General features: G+C 39.9%; 2 protein-coding genes across 9 annotated transcripts in view; one reads left to right on the forward strand and one right to left on the reverse strand.

The window, feature by feature from the left end:
- Window positions 1–19,562, forward strand: part of MCM9 (minichromosome maintenance 9 homologous recombination repair factor) — a 68,953-nt gene that overhangs the window by 14,882 nt on the left and 34,509 nt on the right. For 5 of the 8 annotated variants that reach the window (XM_054722258.1, XM_054722256.1, XM_054722254.1 and 2 more), the window contains one exon: window positions 2,968–3,087. In XM_054722258.1, the coding sequence (XP_054578233.1) occupies window positions 2,968–3,087 (120 nt within the window). Of the gene's footprint in view, window positions 1–2,967; window positions 3,088–8,548; window positions 8,770–15,244; window positions 16,762–18,247; window positions 18,406–19,562 lie in introns of those variants that run through there. The other 3 variants (XM_054722259.1, XM_054722261.1, XM_054722260.1) reach the window with 3 other exon arrangements.
- On the reverse strand, window positions 6,831–18,254 carry ASF1A (anti-silencing function 1A histone chaperone). Its single transcript, XM_008138819.3, has 4 exons — window positions 17,912–18,254; window positions 12,235–12,350; window positions 8,763–8,939; window positions 6,831–7,342 (listed from the first exon to the last, which is right to left on the reverse strand). Exons 1-4 carry the CDS (start codon window positions 18,018–18,020, stop codon window positions 7,130–7,132), a joined length of 615 nt encoding a protein of 204 aa, XP_008137041.1. The 5' UTR covers window positions 18,021–18,254; the 3' UTR covers window positions 6,831–7,129.

A 19,562-nucleotide genomic window follows, 5' to 3' on the forward strand; every position in this document is an offset into this window, starting at 1 on the left:
AGGAGAGAAATGAGAATTTGTTTTTCCTGAGTAAAAATTGCTTATTGAGCTTTACTTTCCAAATGTAGTCTTTTAAAGCTAACAGTTGTCTGGCTAATACTTTGCCCAACATCTGTATATCAGTAGCTACTTTCTAGAATTCCAAAGACTAAAAGAAATCCTAAATTTTTCAGCGAGTAAGTTTTGCTCTAACCTCTCAGGGTGTCACAAAATAAAATCTTCTTGTTTCTATTACTGTCTGTGTTTTTCATCAGATCCACCATCTTCTTCAGAAGGGGAAGATTAGAGCCCAGCCAGTGTGGTTCAGTGGTTGAGCTTCGACCTATGAACCAGGAGGTTCCGATTCGATTCCTGGTCAGGGCACATGCCTGGGTTGTGTGTTCGATCCCCAGTAGGGAGCATGCAAGAGACAGCCCATCAGTGATTCTCATCATTGATGTTTCTCTCTCTTTCCCTCTCTCTCCCTCCCTTCCTCTCTGAAATTCAAAAAAACAAAATGTATTTTTTTAAAGATTTGTTTAAAAAGACAAAAAGATTAGAAATAGTGCTTTTTAATGTCACCAAGTCAGCGTCCCTCCATCTGTGACTGTCAGTGTGTTTCTCTCAGACTGCTGCTCTCAGTCATCTGCCTGCTGATTCCCCTTCTGCCGGTGGGTTGCAAATGTGCCATCTGCCATTTGGTGCTGCTGTAGGTCACACATTCAGGCAAAGATTACTCTGTGTGTGTAATTATGTCCAAGTGGCAGAAAGCTCTTTTGCCGCTACCACACTTAACTGACCTGAATCTGGCGTAAAGTAGGTTTATTATGGTCTTTGTATAGGGCATATGAAAGTCATAATAACCAAAGACTAGACCAAAAGACTCCAAATACATTAATGTCAATCCAGCGGTTAGTAGGTACTCTAAAACCATGTACTGCAGTATAGAATAGTAAATGTCATAGGTTTATGTGTATGGTATATTTTGATCACCCACTATTTGCAAGGCACTCTGCTAAATGTTGTGCCTAAATAGGAGTTTCCTATTAATACATTTAGAAAATACTAAAATATTACTGAAGAAATTTGTTTGATCAGTGATATAATACAACCACAGGATAGTCATGTTCATTTGTGTTACATTTGAAAAAGAAGAGTACTTTAAGATAGGTATTTCATTAAACTAAAATTCTTTTATTTTATTTTTTTTTTAAAATATATTTTATTGATTTTTTTACAGAGAGGAAGAGAGAGAGGGATAGAGAGTTAGAAACATCGATGAGAGAGAAACATTGATCAGCTGCCTCCTGCACACTCCCCACTGGGGATGTGCCCGCAACCAAGGTACATGCCCTTGACCAGAATCGAACCTGGGACCCTTCAGTCCGCAGGCCGACACTCTATCCACTGAGCCAAACCGGTCAGGGCAAACTAAAATTCTTTTAAATGAAAAGATTTTCACTTAACTGTTGGAATCATAAATTATATATATATATAATAATAATAATAAAAATATATTAATATATATACATATATATTAATATATTTTTATTAATTTCAGAGAGGAAGAGGGAGAGATAGATAGAAACATCAATGATAAGAGAGAATCATTGATTGGCTGCCTCCTGCATGCTCCCCACTGGGGATTGAGCCCGCAACCTGGGCATGTGCCCTTGACTGGAATCGAACTTGGGACCCTTTAGTCCGCAGATCGACCCTCTGTTCACTGAGCCAAACAGGCTAGGGCATAAATGATATATTTATAAAGCACTTATAAAGTCCCACATTTTTCAGTATTTATTTCTTTTATTTAAATTCTTTGTTTAAAATATTACGTCTCCTTTTTCCCCCATTGACCTCTCCCCATCTGTTCCCACTCCCCCTCCCTACCCCCAGCATTCTGTATTTATTTTTTATTTATTTTAAAAAATCCTCACCCAAGGATAGTTTTCCCATTGATTTTCAGACAGAGAGGAAGGGAAGGAGGAGCGGGGAGAGAGAGAAACATTGATGTGAGAGAGACACATTGATTGGTAGCCTCCTGCACATGCCCTGACTAGGGCAGGAACAAACCTGCAACCTAGATAAGTGCCCTTGACCAGGAAACAGGAATCAAACCTGTGACCCTTTGGTTCCAGGCTCTAACCACTGAGATAAACTGGCCAGGGTAAAAGTTCCACTTTTTTAAAGTGCTCAAATAAAAATATAAATAAAATCAGAAACTTTATAAGCCAAATTAAAAAAAAAAACGGTAAACCTAGGCCTGAACGTCTAGAAATAACACAAAGTCTGTTAAGAAAATTTTTATTTTAAATGTCACCTTCAGAAATCATTTTAAGGTTGATATTTATTATGACAGTTAACTTTGCTAAAGATATTCTAGTTAAATTTTTCCTCAAATGACCAAGTATACAGCAAAAGCATTATCTATATATATAAAAGCCCAGTAATGGAATGGCGGAATGACCAGAATGACCTGTGGCTATGACACACACTGCGGCAGCCAACCAGCTTGATCTGGGCCCCAATCGCCGCCCCCACCCCCCCAGCCACTGATCAGCTTGCCCCAACACCCCGATCATGGGCGAGGCCAGCCAGCCAACCGTCTGCAGCCCCTACCCCAGCCGGCCTCACCCCTGATCGGCCACCAGCACCCTGATCAGGGGCGGGGCAGGCCAGCCAACTGCCTGCAGCCCCTTCCCCTGGCCAGACCCACCCCTGATCGGCCCCAACACCCCAATCGGGGACGGGGCCAGCGAGCCAACTGCCCACGGCCCCCTCCCCCCAGCTGGCCCAGCCCAATGGGCCCCCATCGGGGCTGGCCGACCAGACCCCACCCATGCACGAATTCATGCACTGGGGCCTCTAGTATAAATTATAAATTGTGTTGACATTCCAAGTGTTGACCATTTTATGTTGACCGTTTTCTTTTTGATTAATTATACTTGTTCATAGAAATTTAAAACCTGACATTTACTTTTTTTCTAGGTGAATCTCATCTTTTATTGGTTGGGGATCCTGGCACAGGGAAATCTCAATTCCTCAAATATGCAGCAAAGATTACACCAAGATCTGTGCTCACCACAGGAATTGGATCTACTAGCGCAGGTACTTTACATGACAATTTCACTTAATGTCACTACAGAAACTAATACAATGGCTTTTTTATTAAAAAGTACTTACAATATGGTAAATTTCAAGCTAATTTCTGAGTTACTGCCAAAAATGGAAGGAAATATATAGCATTTCTTTTGTAGCTCTTAAGAAAATATTTTAAAAGCTCCACCATCACTTATTTTCCAAAAATTTATTATGTGTCTTTTTGCATCTTAGTTTTGAATGATGCTATTCACTTTTCTCGTTATCTAGTGATTAGCTTCATACATACTTATGTATGAAAAAGTATGTATTACCTGGCATTGTTTGAGGAACCCGTGAGCAGAACATTGAAATAAATTAGAGGGTAAAAATTTCACTTTATGTAGATAGATGATGTTGCGCTTAAGGCATTTTTATGCTCATAGATCTCACGGGCAATGGAAGCTCCGGTGGAAAATTCTTAGGTGGAAAATGTGTTAGTATGTGAAAAGTGTCTTTTCATCATTGCAGTGTGCAGCTTTATTGTAATGATTCTTCAACAAGTACATTTAAAAGCCTTTGCATATAGGATATCAAGATTTGATTACAAAGTGACTTTAGGAAAAATATATTTGAAAAGACATGTTTGATGCCATTTTATATTTTTACACCATTTTGACTGGGGAAGTATTTCTCCTGTTCTTCTATAATGGGCCTTTGATTTTACATATTTTATAAATGTTATTTACTACTTGTCAGGGCAGCCTAACCCTGTGTCAGACTTATGAGAAGTGTGTATTTTAAACTATGATAAAGCAGCAAATCTCCATTAATGGTCCTACATAATGAGAGCGCCATTCTAAGGAGCTCTCAGGTTTGGGAATATAACTGATGGTACATTAAGAGTCGGCAAGAAAGGATTTGTGACTTGAGAGGGGTGGACAAGCTTCAGGAAGGGAAGTAGGCAAGAACATAAAGAACACTTCATGAGCATTGAAAAACTCTCATGTCCCAATGTTCTAGAGTTTTTTTACCAAATCAACACAGTTAAGGTGGCCCCAAGTTAATTATGTGGAATTTCTCCTAAGTTAATTATATGCAGTGCCAAGAAATTAGTTTAAGCTATCTTGTGAGTTTCTAGTCATTTTAGAGTATTTGGAAATTTTAAAGTGAATGGCTACTTTACTGATTCACTATATTAGCATTTTCCCCCCTTTTAAAAAGTGCCAAGATCATAATCCAAACATGAGGGGGAAATGACAGGTAGAAAGAATATAAGTTATTTTAGAGCTATAGAAAAGTTACTGCTACTTACATCTACCAAAAGACCCAGATTCTTCAAACTGTGTAGCACAACCCATTAGAGTAAAAAAAAAATCAGTTCAGTGAGTCAAAACCAGCACTTCCACAATAAGATACCGAATAATCTGTATATAGTAGAGGTACACTATAAGGGGGGGGGGGGGCATTTTTATTAAAACTGTTAATATAAATATATACTTGTGTTATAGGGGTAGTACTTTACTTTTAAACAAAATGTTTTACCATGGATTAAAGTTTTGAAAACTGCTGCCATAGACTTACTGTAAAATTAGGAACCCGAAATCATAAAACCAGAGGGTAAGACCACATGGAAGCCTAAGGTTTTATAAGGTCATAAATGAACACAGCATTTCCTCCAACTTCCTGCATGTTTTCTCAGCTCACATGATACCCTCATTCCCTCCAACCTCCCCTTCGATCTCTTCTGTGGCATATTGTTTTTATTTATCTTCCTAGGACACAGCTATTTACTATGATCAAAAAGGGGAAAAATAGTTCTAAACCTTCTAGCCATAATTCATATAGTGTCTGTAAATGAGGCTAAAGGGGGAGAAAAACTAGTTTCTCAGTTCCTAATGTTTGCATACTAAATTTTCCTACTTTAATTTTAATACTTAAATTTCTTATAGAACCATAATTTTTTAAAAATATATTTTTATTGATTTCAGAGAGGGAGAGAGATAAACATCAATGATGGGAGAGAATCATTGATCGGGTGCCTCCTGCACACCAATGGGATCAAACCAGCAACCCGGGCATGTGCCCTTCACCAGAATAGAACCTGGGACCCTTCAGTCCACAGGCTGACACTCTATCCACTGAGCCAAACTGGCTAGGGCGTAGAACCATAGTTTTTAATAATAAAGTCTCAAACTTCTGTGAAAATTGGCTGTCCATTTACAATAAAAAAAAAAAAATCTAACCCTCAGTTGTCAATACAAACCGGTACTATAATTTATCAAAATAAAAACTCAGCAGTGTGGCTCGGTTAGGCATCATCCTGTGCACCGAAAGGTTGCTTGTTTCATTCCTGGTAAGGGCACATGCCCGTGTTGCAGGCTCAAAGCCCAGTAGGGGGCATGTAGGAGGCAGCTGATATATGTTTCTCTCTCTCCCTAAAAATCCATTTAAAAAAATCTAAAACAAACACAACTTAGCAGTGAAATATAATTGGTAATCTGGCTTATATATGGCTTTATTTCTAATAAGCACATATCTTGCCCCTTATATTAATCACTGAGCTCTTTGTTGGAAAATATTGCTTTTATTTTTTAATACTTTAACATTTTTTCATTGCAATTAGACAAAAATAAAAAATTTTCTTTATAGTTTTGACAGTAGGATGTATTTTATTTTTATAATCTATGAACTAGTGGATAGTATTTTAATAACCTGGTATATTAAATTTCAAAGTTTAACATTTAGCAAAACTTGCTTCACAAATTCACTTTTAGAATGACAGGAAATATGTACAACTTAGATTCCATTTTTAGACAAATGCCCTTTTCCCTTCCTCAAAATAAAAGCTTTAAAAAGTATAGTATAGTATAAAAAAGTTTCAGATATAAAGGCACTGCATGACTCTGAATCATATGGCTGATGTCTTGCTTAATAGCAAGAGCAACAAGAATATTCTACACTTAAATTAATGGAGCATAAGAAACTTTTTGAGGAAGGACCTAACTCTTATCAAAGAAAAAGAACCTTTTGGCCCATTTAATGAATTTCTTTCCAAGACTGCTTTTAAAAAAACTTACCTGGAAAAGCTATCAAGAATATGTCCATCTTATTCTGCATGAGTGTTGGGAATAATGGAAAGAGTACTACATGTGTAAAGATACATAATTTCCAAAATAGTAAACTTACCTGTTATGGTAAAGCTAAATATACTGCCCCATATCCAGTTTTTATATAAATGCTACCAACAGATGATCTATGAAAGAATTTTAAAGAGTTAAGTTTATAGTATTATAAATCTAATGAACAGATCTAAGTCATTATATTCTCCTGTTCTTAAACTGAGGGAGTTTGTATCTGCTCTTGACACTGGGTAATGATATATATGACTTAGTAAGTGTTCTGATGTCTTAAACTCTCATAAAAACCAAACCCATAGCCAGAGGACTTTATAAAGAATTAACTACACTTACTATCTTAGAAACCAAAATGAATGCTATCTAACATTACATAAACTACAATAGTAGCCATAGGAGGCTTCAAGATGGCCTGGAAATTCAGATTCTAAAGTTCTTGGTAGCATATAATTGACTTCAAATCCCTTCTTTAAGGACAAGCCAAAAAATAATGGAAATTCACCCCTTAAATTAAACCAAACTATGTTATTACAGGAAGAAACATTTTAGTTGAAGTGAACTTTGTTCTTTTGAAGGTCAGTAAAATAGTGGTCCAAATATTATTGTCCAAGAGGCTAAGACATCTTTACAACCTGGTCCAATAATTCATATTTCTTTATAAGTGCTTTAATTACATATAGAGAAGAAAATAATATATATGATTTAATCAGATTAATTTCAGAATAAAATAACACATTAGAGAAAAAATTACTTAAAAATAGTTGTATTTATATTCCACAATTTGCTCAAATACTGGTTTTCTTATAAACTTTCTACAGGATGGTTTTTAAACAAATTCTTCACATTGTGTCTTAGTGGGTATGACTTACAGAATTTCAGGGAAATAGTTCTGTGTGTTTTAATAGCTTAATTTGTACTAAAGAGATGGGAGGTGGTCACATGCAGTCCATGTGGGATTCTAACATAACATTTAGTGAGTTTTCTGACGTGGACCATCCCTTTGATGCTGAAGGTAATGCATCTGTTGAAAGAAGTGACTGTAGATTTGGATTACTGCTCTCTGCATCTTCCAGTTTTTCTGTGTTATCTTCCCAGTTAATGTGGAATCTTGTGACTCTGGGATTAGATGCCAAAATGTTCCTTTGAAGCTATAGGAAGAAGAAAATATATAAATGGTAAACATGAAGAAAGTTAGATCACCATATACAAACAGGAGCTTGATAGAGTGGTTCTTTATATTAATACTCCACAAGGGCTAAGTTCATATACATACAAATGTATATGTCAAAGCACCTAAAACATAACTAATAAAGAAGAACTAGGGGTGCTGCAAAGAAACTATTTAGCCTAATGAAAATAAGAATTCATACTTATACTATCCAAGAAAATACCCAAGTCCTCAATACTTTAGTTTTTAAAAGGTGAACATTTCAGAGGATGCTTTCTAGAGAGATATGGTATCTCTTCAGTAATATTTTAAGGAAAATGAAAACTTCCCTCAAATATAACCTCTTGTTATTAGTGGCTTCCTACCTTTTAATTATTATGGCTCATTCTTAAAAGCAGTATTCTAGCCCTGGCTGGAATGGCTCGGTTGGTGCACTGTTCCATACACTGAAAGGTTGTGCGTTCGATTCCCAGTTAGTAGGTTGCAGGTTCAGTCCCTGGTTGGGGTGTGTATAGGAGGTAGCCAGTTGATGTTTCTCTGTCACACCAACGTTTCTTTCTCTCTCTCTCTCCCTCTCTCCCATCCTCTCTCTAAAGTCAATGAACATACCCTTGGGTGAGGATTAAAAACCCCCAAACATTCTAATTTCTTCTTTTTTTCTGTACAAGGTGCCGTGCCATACAGGTAACTAATCAATTAGATAAATGGAAGGTCGTACACCAGGATAAAAAACATTCTAGCCTTATTACTTTTGACTCTTATGTAAATTTTCTTACATGATAGTGTTGTATTCAATCTCAAAAATCACCAGTTACTAAACTGTTATAGTTCCCAATGGAATCATAAAGTACTAATTATTTTTGAGAATATTAAATCACTGATTTCAACTTTTCACTCAGAAGCTAAGCTGTTTTCTATCACTAAAAATATTTAAAACCTTTAGTTTAAACTTGTAAGAGTAGCAGATAAAGCAAGGCATATAGATGTTCTGAGAAAAGAGTGTTCATATGAAAAACAAACATAAAACTTCCCCCTGCAATTTTGAGAAGAGTTATAGACAAAACTATTATTGAATAATCAGTTCAACAAACATGAATGTGAATCTCCTAAGGATTAAAATGAATAGAATTATGATGTATGGGAAATGCCATACAGAAAGCAATAAACAAAGGTTTGTTTTTTACAGGAGGCATTTTCAATTCTGAAACCAGAGACTCAAGGTGCCTGACCAACAGTACTTATGACTCATCGGGAGAGAGAGTCTGAGGTCACCCATGGTAATGGAACCAAGATTAGTTTTCCTACTTGGCACAAAGACCTCAAATTTACCATTTTCACGGTACACTGTGAAATGGCAATTGCGTAAAAAAAAATGTAAAAAAGAACAGTCAGAACATTACCTTAGAAAAGTCTGGTTTTACTGGTGGATTTTCCCTTAATTCTGTCTCAGTATATTCATTATTTACATAATAGCCAACTCTAATAAATTCTTGACCTCGATAGGTGCATGTGATTAGCACAACTGTCACACCTACGGCATCTGCATCTGGAATGAGTCCTGGATTAGGTGCATCAGCCTAGAATAATTTTAAAAGAAAAGAAACACATATCACAAAAGGCTGTTAACTACAAGGAAGACTGGAATTTTGGTTACCTTGTACACCATCAGTTTAGGGCATCATATTGGGGAAGACAAATGCTCTTTTTTGAGGCTGACGTATAGCCAGGAAGTATAGTTCACGTTTCTCCACAGTAGACCCAAGTACCCTGGGTGCTTGAAAGCATCACTTCTAAAGTAAATCTGGCTACAGCATATTGTTGTTTATGAGGTTTATGCAATACTCAATTAAAAAACCTTTCATAAAATATAATAGTTTTATTTATTGCAACCTTTCCAGTCATAATTTTCAGACCTAAATTAGCCTATCATTTGCACTGTTGCCAGCATTAATTACCTAAGCTCAGTTCTAGTCCTATTCCTTCACCAGGTTTTAACACTTCAGATGATTACCCCCATTTCTAAGATAAAAATCTCAGTTAGCTTCACCTGTAGCCCCTTCACAATTTGTCTCCAACCCACATCTCCATTCACACTCCCTTTAACTCCACACCTCTTACTCTTGTGTAATTACATAGGTTCTTTAAAATACAGTGATCTTTTATGCCTCTGCCTTGTATACACTGTCCCTTTGGCCTGAAATGTTCTTGCCTAATAGCCTGAAAAATTCATCATTTAAACTTTGCATCAAATGTATTCTTTTTAGTTCAAAAGTTAGATTAATAGCAATCTTTTTTATGCACTCATATTACTTGACATAAATCCTCTACTAACGATGTCTAACAACCCAAATATATTTACCCTTCAATCTTGCCTATCATTCTAAGCTTTATCTTGGGCAGGACTCCCATCCAGTTTATCTTCTATAATAATAAAAGCGTAATTAGACCAGACGTCCTTCTGGACATCCTTTCGGATGAAGCCAGGGCTGCGAGGGAAGCCGGTGCCAGCAGCCAGGGGAAGGAAGGCCTACTCTTGCACGAATTTCGCGCATCGGGCTTCTAGTCTTTATATATAATCTCATATCTGGCACAGCTCTGAACACACAATTGTACTTAGTATTTTGAAATTCGTTTATAACTCAGTTCTTGCCCTGAAGTGGTTTATGATCTCTTTGGAGACACCAGAATGGGGACAGAGAGAGGGTCTGTCCTGAGAATATGTTGTTTATCTTAGAAATCCTGAGCATCCCTCCACGGAGGTGTTAGGTTATTTGCAGGGTCCCCAAACAGTTCCCCATGTACCTGGAAGTGGATAGAGATAAGATAGAGAGGTAGTTGAGTAGTGCGATGGGGACTTCCCCACATAGTGCTTCCCATCCCTTCAGTCAAATTGGTTCTAGGCATATTTGTGTTTTAAAAATGTGTTTGCCAAAGGATTCAGTTTGGGCAAATTCAAGTAGAAAAACCTGTAAACCTCTCGGATCATTTAGGATGGAGACGTCATAGGATAGAGAAGTGAGAGGCAAAATAGGACAGATCAGGAGAATACTATGGCAGTTTGTTTGAAGCACAAGACAAAAACTGTATTTTAGTCCCTTTCTGCTGATAATGGTACATTTTGTAAAACTTATGGGCTGAACATATGATCTAAATCACATGTGCTTTCTCTGTTGCTTTTTGGCAATGTACACTGTTACCAAGGTAAAACCAGTGGAAAACCACTAGAAGCAAATATTTTTGAACAATTTTTTTCTCCAGCACTCTAAGCCAAAAGCTTAGGAATATTCTTAACAACATAAATACACAGGATATATTTTTAAGGGTTTGTTTAAAAAACAAGGGATTTATTTAGAAGTTTTTATAGTAGCATAAAAAGGTACATATATCACTCACTGCATCTCAAACTAAGTTTCTTACTACTATTTAGAAGTTTTTATAGTAGCATAAAAAGGTACATATATCACTCACTGCATCTCAAACTAAGTTTCTTACTACATTATGAACTAGCATCATAAAGTACAGATTCTCCAGGTTTGTGGATCAAAGCAAATACTACTTCTTTATATAACAATTTCAAGAAACTAAAAGAGTAAAATTTTAGTTCTAAACATAGAAATAGGGCACTATTTGTCAGTGATTGTACTTGACTGCTTTATTCCTCGTTTAATCCTTAAAACATTCTTATGAGGTGGGATATTCGCCACATTTTATAGGTGACTAAGGGAGGTTAGGGAGCCTGTCTGAAGTCATATGTGCATATAAGCACTGAAGCGGGATTTGAACCAGGTCTATAACTGCAGTGCTTCCCCTACACACTCATTCTCTGGTACCCACATCTTTCGCCAAGGTTATGCACTCACGCAATCTGGGTTAACAGCACTTTAATATATTTGAACTTTTAAACCATTTGTTTAGGTACAGTAAATTATTTGTTGCTTTTTAATAAAAAGCACTCAGGCTAGGAGACCAAGAATCTGAATTCCGTTTAGGAGAGGGGAGTGAAAGATAGCAGCTCTAAAGATGCCGTAGGTTTGAGTTAATCTTGGCCCTATCTCATGGGATTGAATAGCTGAGCAACAGTATTCATTTAAATTGGTCTCCTCTGTGAAGTGAGAAAACGGGAGTGAGCGATAGGAAGAGTTCTTTTTTTTCTCTGGATGAAGTCTCTTCTGTGGGTTCTACTGAACCGATGGGACTCTGTTGTAGAAATACTTGCAATAAATTTAATAGTTTTGTAAAAACCCCTGGCTATTTACTCTTTCAACTATTATAAGTATCTCTGTAATAAGCATGGATAATTGGAAAGTGACTGAATAGTTTTATACAATTTAGTATGGATTAAAAGAAGTAACTTTTGAAACAGAAGACAATGCTGCAATCTTGGCACAGATCTAAATACTGTCAGTAATATCTGAGAACATAATTTATATTAGAATTTCCCCTCACAGTCAGTAAACAGAGTAGTAGCTTTATAACAGTAACCCTTTAAAAATGTGTAGATTAGATACTTTAGTAAACTGGACTTCAATTCCAATGACCTGATCACACATATCTCTTTCTACTAACATACCTGTTAACCTAGCTTAATTACTGATTATGCTGACATCAAGTTGTTGCTTTTTTTATATTATCATCACTCCTAGTGGCTGAAACCATAAAGCTGCATATGACTGACTACACCAATCAGTAGTGTGCATCTTTAATCTCTTTTTGAGGCTGCTGGACAGCACCCCCTGAAAGTCTGAGAAGTAGATAAAACGCGAATGCAGCAGAAGCAGAGTGATTTAACCCACAAGGAGAGGGATAAGAGCCATCTGATGTAGTCTGTTAAGAAACATATTTGGCATACATATTTACCAAGAAGGATCTTACCTGAAACACAAACATATGCCTTCCCGCAGGAACAGGGCCCACTAAAACAGAGTCTAAAACTTGGTCGTATTCTTCACTTTCTGCAGAGCCCACATAGATAATTTTCCATTCCAGGTCTAGGGTTAAAACCAAAACATTATTTCATATTCAGTGAATATATTATAATATGACATCAAAAACCCTTTTAATGTCCACTTAGCCATTTACTGGCTGCTGAAACTGGCTTTTCATAGCAGAAAATCCAGGAAGGCACTAAATGGCTCCTTAAGAAATTCTTACATTTCGTACTAGTTTCTCAAAATGCTCTTTTGTGAAACATTAGAACCTGGGCAGGTCTCCTCACACAGTATGGCCCAAAACTTTGGAAATGCTTCAGCCTTGTCTTGAGGATTCATAAAGCACAGTGGCAGAGGAAGTGTTCTGAGACATCCTTCAGTAAAACCCAGGAATAGTCGTCCAGCATTTCCCAAATGTATTTGGCTATGGAACCTCGCCTCCCCGCCTCCCACCGCACCCCCCCCCCCCGCACCCCCCGCAGCCCCATTCAAGTCATATTTTAACTTACTAACCACACTTTGGAAGGACTGCCCCCTACTCTGTTGCCCAGATCTCCAAAATGGAAAAATCATTAGCCAACTTCCCTGTGGCTCAGAAGGGGCTTCAGCTCATAGCTGTTAAAGGACCAGAGTCAGGTTTCTTCTTCATTGCACCCCTTCTTGTCCTACATTCTTTAAATTGGGAAGGAGAAACCAAGGATCCTCTTGCCACTTGATATACTTGGTAGGAAAAGGCACAAGGAACAGCAAGACACACCGAAGTGCAACTACGGCATTCTGTGAAATTCAATCATTCAGATTTTGTTGAACACCCTTTACGGTGTGCTCTGTGAGAACCCAGAGATGAGTAAGAAGACTATTCTTTTGGAGGAGCCTCCTCTTTAGTGTCAGGGGAGGGGAGAGAAACCCAACAAATACAAACCACCTGCGACCTCCTGGGCCTCAGGTGGTTAGCAGTGTGGACTGCCTCTTGGATTCACTGCACTAAGACCACACCAGCCCTCCCAGAGGAGGGGCGTTTCTGGGTTACTTGTAGGGAATCTAGTTAGTGTCACCATGAGTTGCCATTTTTGAGTAGCTGTGTAGGTATTTTCACTCCCTAAACAGACACCAGAAATAGTATAGGTACTACTTATTCATACAGTATTTATAAACTTCAATTTATTGAACTAAATGCTCCTTTAGGCTTATACTTTCTCTTACAAAGTCCCTAGTCATTTTCTGAGGACCTAATATGTCATTCATGGCTGTGTCCCAGGCTAGACCATTTTATTTCCAGCTTCTAGCACATTTTCAGATGCAGGGTCCTGCATCTGACACCTCAACAGATCATCTATTTGTTAATGAAGATTAAGTGAGGAAACAAAAAATATGAATATCTAATCAGAAGAAGCAACAAATACAAAGGCCTAGAGGTAGGAGCATGCTTGGCAAGAAAAAGACTGCTAAGGCAGGACCAGAATGAGCAAAGAGGAAAATTACCATGACATTGGGGGGTGAGGGGCGTGGTGAGATTGTGCAAAGTTTAGAAGATCATTAAGAAGACTTGGTTTTCACAGTAAGAGACATGGGAAGCCACTGGAGGGTTTTGATGAGAGGAGTGGCTACCATGGGGGTGAGAAGCAGTTGCGTTCTTGATAAATCTTGAAGATAGAGGCAGCAAGACTCAGAGAGAGAGAGAGAGCGCGCGAGCGAGCATGTGTGTGCGTGTTGGCGCAAACGCACTTCTACAAGTGCATGCACAGGACATAGGTGAGGGAATCAATCAGGCATTAGTTTTAGACTTGTTCAGTTTGAGATGTCTACTAGATATCTAAGTGGAGATAATGAATAGATCTGGTAAAAGTTTGGAAATTGTAAATAAGTAGGATTCCTAGGGAGTGAGCCTTGGGACTGTCCAAAAATGTCATGGAGATGAGAAAGACTCAATAAAGTAGGTTACAAAACTAGTGGCCAATAAGGTAGGTAACCCAAAAGCCAAGCAGCAGGACTGTTTTAAGGGTGTGAACCTATTAAACTAGCCAAGTTAGGACCCGACTAGGAATTGTCAAGTGGAGATTTGCATATTTTATTCATTTCATATGTATCTGTACCTCAAAATATAGAGCCCTTGGCCTCCTAATTTGTATAAATTGGCATTTGTGGTCTGACAGGAACACAGTCATGATTTATAAACCTTTTATAAAATACTATTATGTGCTGGGCATTGGTCTGGCCACCTCACACCTGTTGTTTAAACTTCAATAGCGTTATCATATGAATTTAATTATACTTAATTATGCAAACAAGGAAGTTGAGGCTCTGAGAGGCCAAGTAATCTACCTAGATTCGTAGTTAGTAAATCAAAGAATCAGAATCAAAGTTATGTCTCTGCAACTCCAACTCCTGGGCTCATTCCAAAAATTCAACTAGGAAGATAAATTCTTCCCTTTCTAGCCATGGGGAGATAATCTAAGCTGTAACTCAGGGAACACGGATGCCTTAATTTTTATGTTTATGGGATGCTTGCTGTAACCACTGAGTTTGAAATGCTCAGTACTCATTTCTAAATTAGCATCAATTGTTTTAGTCTTAGAATTTTTTTAAAATGTAGATTTTATTCCCCTCTTCCTGTATTGGAAGCAGGGAAAGGCTCAGATGCTTTGCACAGGTCATTAGTTGAAGGAGTTTACACATTTATTTTAAAAGTTAACTGATTGTTTCACTTAATTATGGTAACCCCAGACTGCAAGTATCTATTTGTGTTGGGAGTGAGGGATTCACCAAGGGAATTTTCAACTAATTGTACTACTTGGCAAGACCTGCTGTCTAGAGGAAAGTATGTAGTCTTTGGAAAATGTGAAAGTATGAAGCACTATGCTTGACTCTGGTACATTGTAAGTATTCAACTAACATGTAGCCATTATTAGAAACAACTAAATTATTTTAAAAGCAAGTACTCTTCTGCACTGCAGGTTTGGCTCAGTGGTTGAGCATCAACCCATGATCCAGGAGGTTCCGGTTCCATTCCCCATCAGGGCACATGCCGGGGTTATGGGCTCCATCCCCAGTAGAGGGCGTGCAGGAGGCAGCCAAAGAGTCTCATCATTGATGTTTCTATCTCTCTCTTTCTCTCCCTCTCTCTGAAATCAAGAAAAACATATTGTATATAAGTATGTATGAATGAATGAATACATACATACAAGTACTCCTCAAGGCTTTTCCTGAAACAAAGCTTTTAAAGGAAAGTAAAAAGAAATGAGGGGTCTATTGACAAGTTAAAGTATCAAAAATGGTGGCCAATCTCTGGCTTGGGATATGAGACAGAATTATAAAGTGAAAAGAAAAATGTTTTAAATAAAGAATTGCAATAGTATAAAAGTATGGAACCTATAAGAAGCCTTTGCCCAGTAAACTCAGTTTCCTTAATTCACACAACCTCTAGGTGGAGTACACAAGCATGGCACCTTTTTGAAAGATTCCTTTGCAGTTTTGGTATGACTCAGCTTAAACTCTTTAAAAAAACCAAAACTAAATAAATGCCGGTCTAGGTACCATGGGAAGTGAAGTATACAAATGGAAGGAGGTGTACTGTTAACATTAGTATTGTAAAAATTCTGAAGTGATTTAACTGAATAGATTCCAGTAAAAAATGGAACCCAGTTCCGTCTCCATGAATGGCAGGCTTCAATCATCCAATGCCAAGGCCCTGTAACAACACCCTTAGTCATCTGTCTTCCTTGTTCAGAACTGGCTCCTAAAATGAAAGTTATTACTTGAGAAATACCTGTAATCTGTAGAACTTCTAATGCCTAAAACACTATAGTATAAGTTGGAATGGACCGATCAATGGTTTCATTACATTCACCCATTTTTATATGCAATTGGCAATAAGATGGAAAAAATTACAGACTTGAGTATAAAAAAAAATGGGGCTGGTAGCTGAAATATTTATAGTATTACTATGGGAAAAGTACTCAAATGGTTTCAAAATAGTAAGGAAATCCCCCTTTAATTTAATTATCAATGGCCTAATTAGAAATTTAACAAATTTCAAAATGTGCACTACATGTTATACATGTGCATATATGCTTTATAAATGTATTTAAACTATATGGAAGAGCACAGATTAAAGTGTTAACTATGGTTATTTATATGAATGAAATGGGGAAGGCACTGAGTACAGAGGAGTGTTACTTTGTATGATTTTTTTTAAGTTTATTACAATGAGTGCGTATTTTTATAATTTAAAAAATTAACACCCTAAAATACATTTTATAGATTAAAAACTAATTTAAGGTGAAAGTGCTTTATATGCTCTGATTAGTACAATAATAGTAAATGCACTTTGTTAATAGATTTGTAAGTTCAAAGATGTGTGTCCCCCTATTTAATTTTTTAAATTACCATTGATGAAGTTAAACTTTTTCTTCCTCAAATTTTGAAAATAAAGCGCTGGAGTATTTTAATAAAATCCCAATGATAAAAACCTTGACAAGTTTCAGTTTTCTAAGTAATTATTACTGCACATATTAAGAATATTTATCTTTTTTCTATTACCTTATCACTTTATTACTTAGAAAAAATAGTCAAAATTTGTGCGTTGCCATTATGACTTTACCTTTTACTTCCTAGCCCACTTTAGTGTTTTGTGTTCAGGGTGTTTGGCTATCGAGTTATTTTAATTAGATTTCAACACGTTTTAGAATTAAATCTTTCAGTCTACTTAGCAGCCAGGAGTGGTTAAGTCCTGGCGATTATTGAAGTATTTTACTTATTTCTGCTCCTGGGTTAAATGTAACTTTATAGCTTGGCCATCTCCTTCTTCCCGAGAGGAGATTCCGGTCGTTGGGAGAAGGAGTTCCCGCTGGTCGGGGCGAGCCTGGGCGCCAGCGTCCCGGGCCCGAGCATCCGAGCATCCCGGGCGCCGGCGGCCAGTGCGGCCGGAGCCCCCGCGGCCGAGAGCGCGGAGCCTGCGCCCGCCTCCCCCGCTGGTTGGTCGAGGGAGCGAGAAATCAGCGCGAGGACGGCGTCGCTCTCCTCCCCGCGGCGCCGGCCATGGCCACCCGGAGAGCACGGCCGCTCCGGCGCTGGCTCTAAGCGTGGACTCGCCTTCCCGCGGGGGCAGGAGGTGGGCAGGCGGGCGCCGTGCTCGTCACCCGCGGAGAGGAGGCGGCGTGACGCCGGGTCGGTGGCCCAGTTCTCTCCTCGGGGTAAGATGGCTCCGCTGCTAACTCGCCGGCGCGACCACACACGCGCCTCTCTCTTCCCGGCCTCCCCGTCGGGGCCGCGGGGACCGCGAAGGCCGTTCGCGACGCGGGGCCAGCCCGGCGGGACCCCCGGCCGGCGCCGCGGGCGCGAGTGCGGGTCTCGCGAGTCGCCGCCCGCCAGACAAAGCTGACAACATGGCTACCTCCGCCCGCACAAGTTCCGAGCAAGTTGAGCGGCGGCAGGCGCCCGGCCACGGCGAACGCCTCCCGCGCCCCGGCGGCCGCCGTCCATCAACTTCAAGTTTCCCTCCAGAGCCGAGCCCGTAGCCCGCCCGGCGCCGAGCGCCGCCGCCCTCGCGAGGCCGGGCCCGGGAAACTTTCAACGTCTGCAGCCGCAACTGACAGCCCGGCGGGCGGGCGGGCGGCACTCACCTTCAGACAGGTCCTCGATGCACTCGAAGGTGATCTCGAACTGGAATGGGTTGTAGAAAGGAGACGGGTTGTCCAGCACCACTACATTGTTCACCTGAACCTTTGCCATATTTTGAAAGAAGCACAAACAATGGGGACGGGGCTCGTTGCGGCACAGTCCAGCCCAGCGCGCGGCCGTCCCCGGAGAGCGCAGACCCCCGCCCGGCGCCGGCCCGACGTCGTGCAGCGGCGACTTGAGAAACTTTTTCCCCCTTTTTATTTACACGGGAACACTCCACGGTGTTGTGCAGCTTTCCTATTTCACTAAACTACAGCCCATTCTGCTCTGATAACTAGCAGCGTTGCCCGCGATTGGCTGCACCCGGGCTCTGACCCTCCTCCTCCAGCGAGGCCTCCGCGGCGAGCAAGAGGGGCTCCCGCGCCCGGAATGGACTCGGAAACTTTAACTGCGGCTCCACCTGCTGGTGCGGATTAGGACAAAGGCGGAGAACAAAGTGAGTGGAATACGGGCTGGGAGGCCCGCGCGGAGGCCGCCGCCGCTGCCGCCGGCGGGGGGCGGGGCAGCGCAGGCCCCGCCCCCGGCCCGGCGGCTCCCGCGCCTCACGTCGGGCGTGGCCGCGGCGGGTCGGGTCGCGGGTCGGGAGGGGCGTGGCCACCGCGGAGGCGCTGGGGGCGTGGCCGAGGCGGGGAGGTGTGCTCGCGGCTGCCTCTGCGGTGGGCGGGCGCGATTCTGGGCGACGCCCGCCCCTCGGGTCTGCTTCGTGGTGTGTGTTTTTCTCTCCTTTTTACATTTGTCCAACGGCTGTGCTGGGTCCGCTTAATTTAGCAGATAGGACTCGGTTGTATGCACTAGATTAGGTTTAGCTGCCTCTGTATTGGCTAATATTTGCGGTAGAGTGAAGGATTGGTTGCAGTGGAAATAAATCATATTTTATAGACCGATGCCAGCTCGAGAGGAGCAAAGCCATTTTGGAAATCTAGTTCTTAGCCAATATCTGCGTTTGGGCACGACAGGGCTATTAGTTAAGTAGATACAAAATGTAGGGCGAAGAGACACACTTGCACACACACTTGGCTTGGAAAATCTGAATAGGTAGTATTTGGGCTGCACCTCAGTCTAGAATAAGAAAAAGTCCTAGAATAAGAAAAAGATTAGAGATGTGATCAGTTACACCCCATGTTTCTGCCGTTTGATGGGCATAACAGGAACACAAATGGAGAGAACACGGAAGTAAGGATACCAGAGGGCAACAAATATAAGGGAAAAGGCCAGTAGAGAACACAAAGGGATATCAAGTGTGATTTTTCAAAAAAATTTATGGCCTAAAACTGTCAGTAAATAAAAATGTGTGGCACCGCACACGAGTTCCAAGGAGCCTTTGCTTGATTCATGGACCTTCAATGTGGATTCATTTACGCTGCTTAACTACCATTGTTGGAAAAGGGAGAGCTTTTAACACATTTATGAGGTTGTTGAACTGTTTCTGTTTACTAAATAAAAGTGGTATAAAGGTTTAGGTTATTGTTTGCTTTTTTTTCTAAACCATTATTTTTTTTTAAGAGGTGTGAATGAAACCATTGAACTTGGCTAATTAAATTAAGAGAGAAAATTAATTATTTTTTTTGGGGGGGGAGGGTGACACAAAGTTTT

This window comes from Eptesicus fuscus, chromosome 10 (genome assembly GCF_027574615.1).
Source record: "Eptesicus fuscus isolate TK198812 chromosome 10, DD_ASM_mEF_20220401, whole genome shotgun sequence".
Classification (NCBI taxonomy): Eukaryota; Metazoa; Chordata; class Mammalia; order Chiroptera; family Vespertilionidae; genus Eptesicus; species Eptesicus fuscus.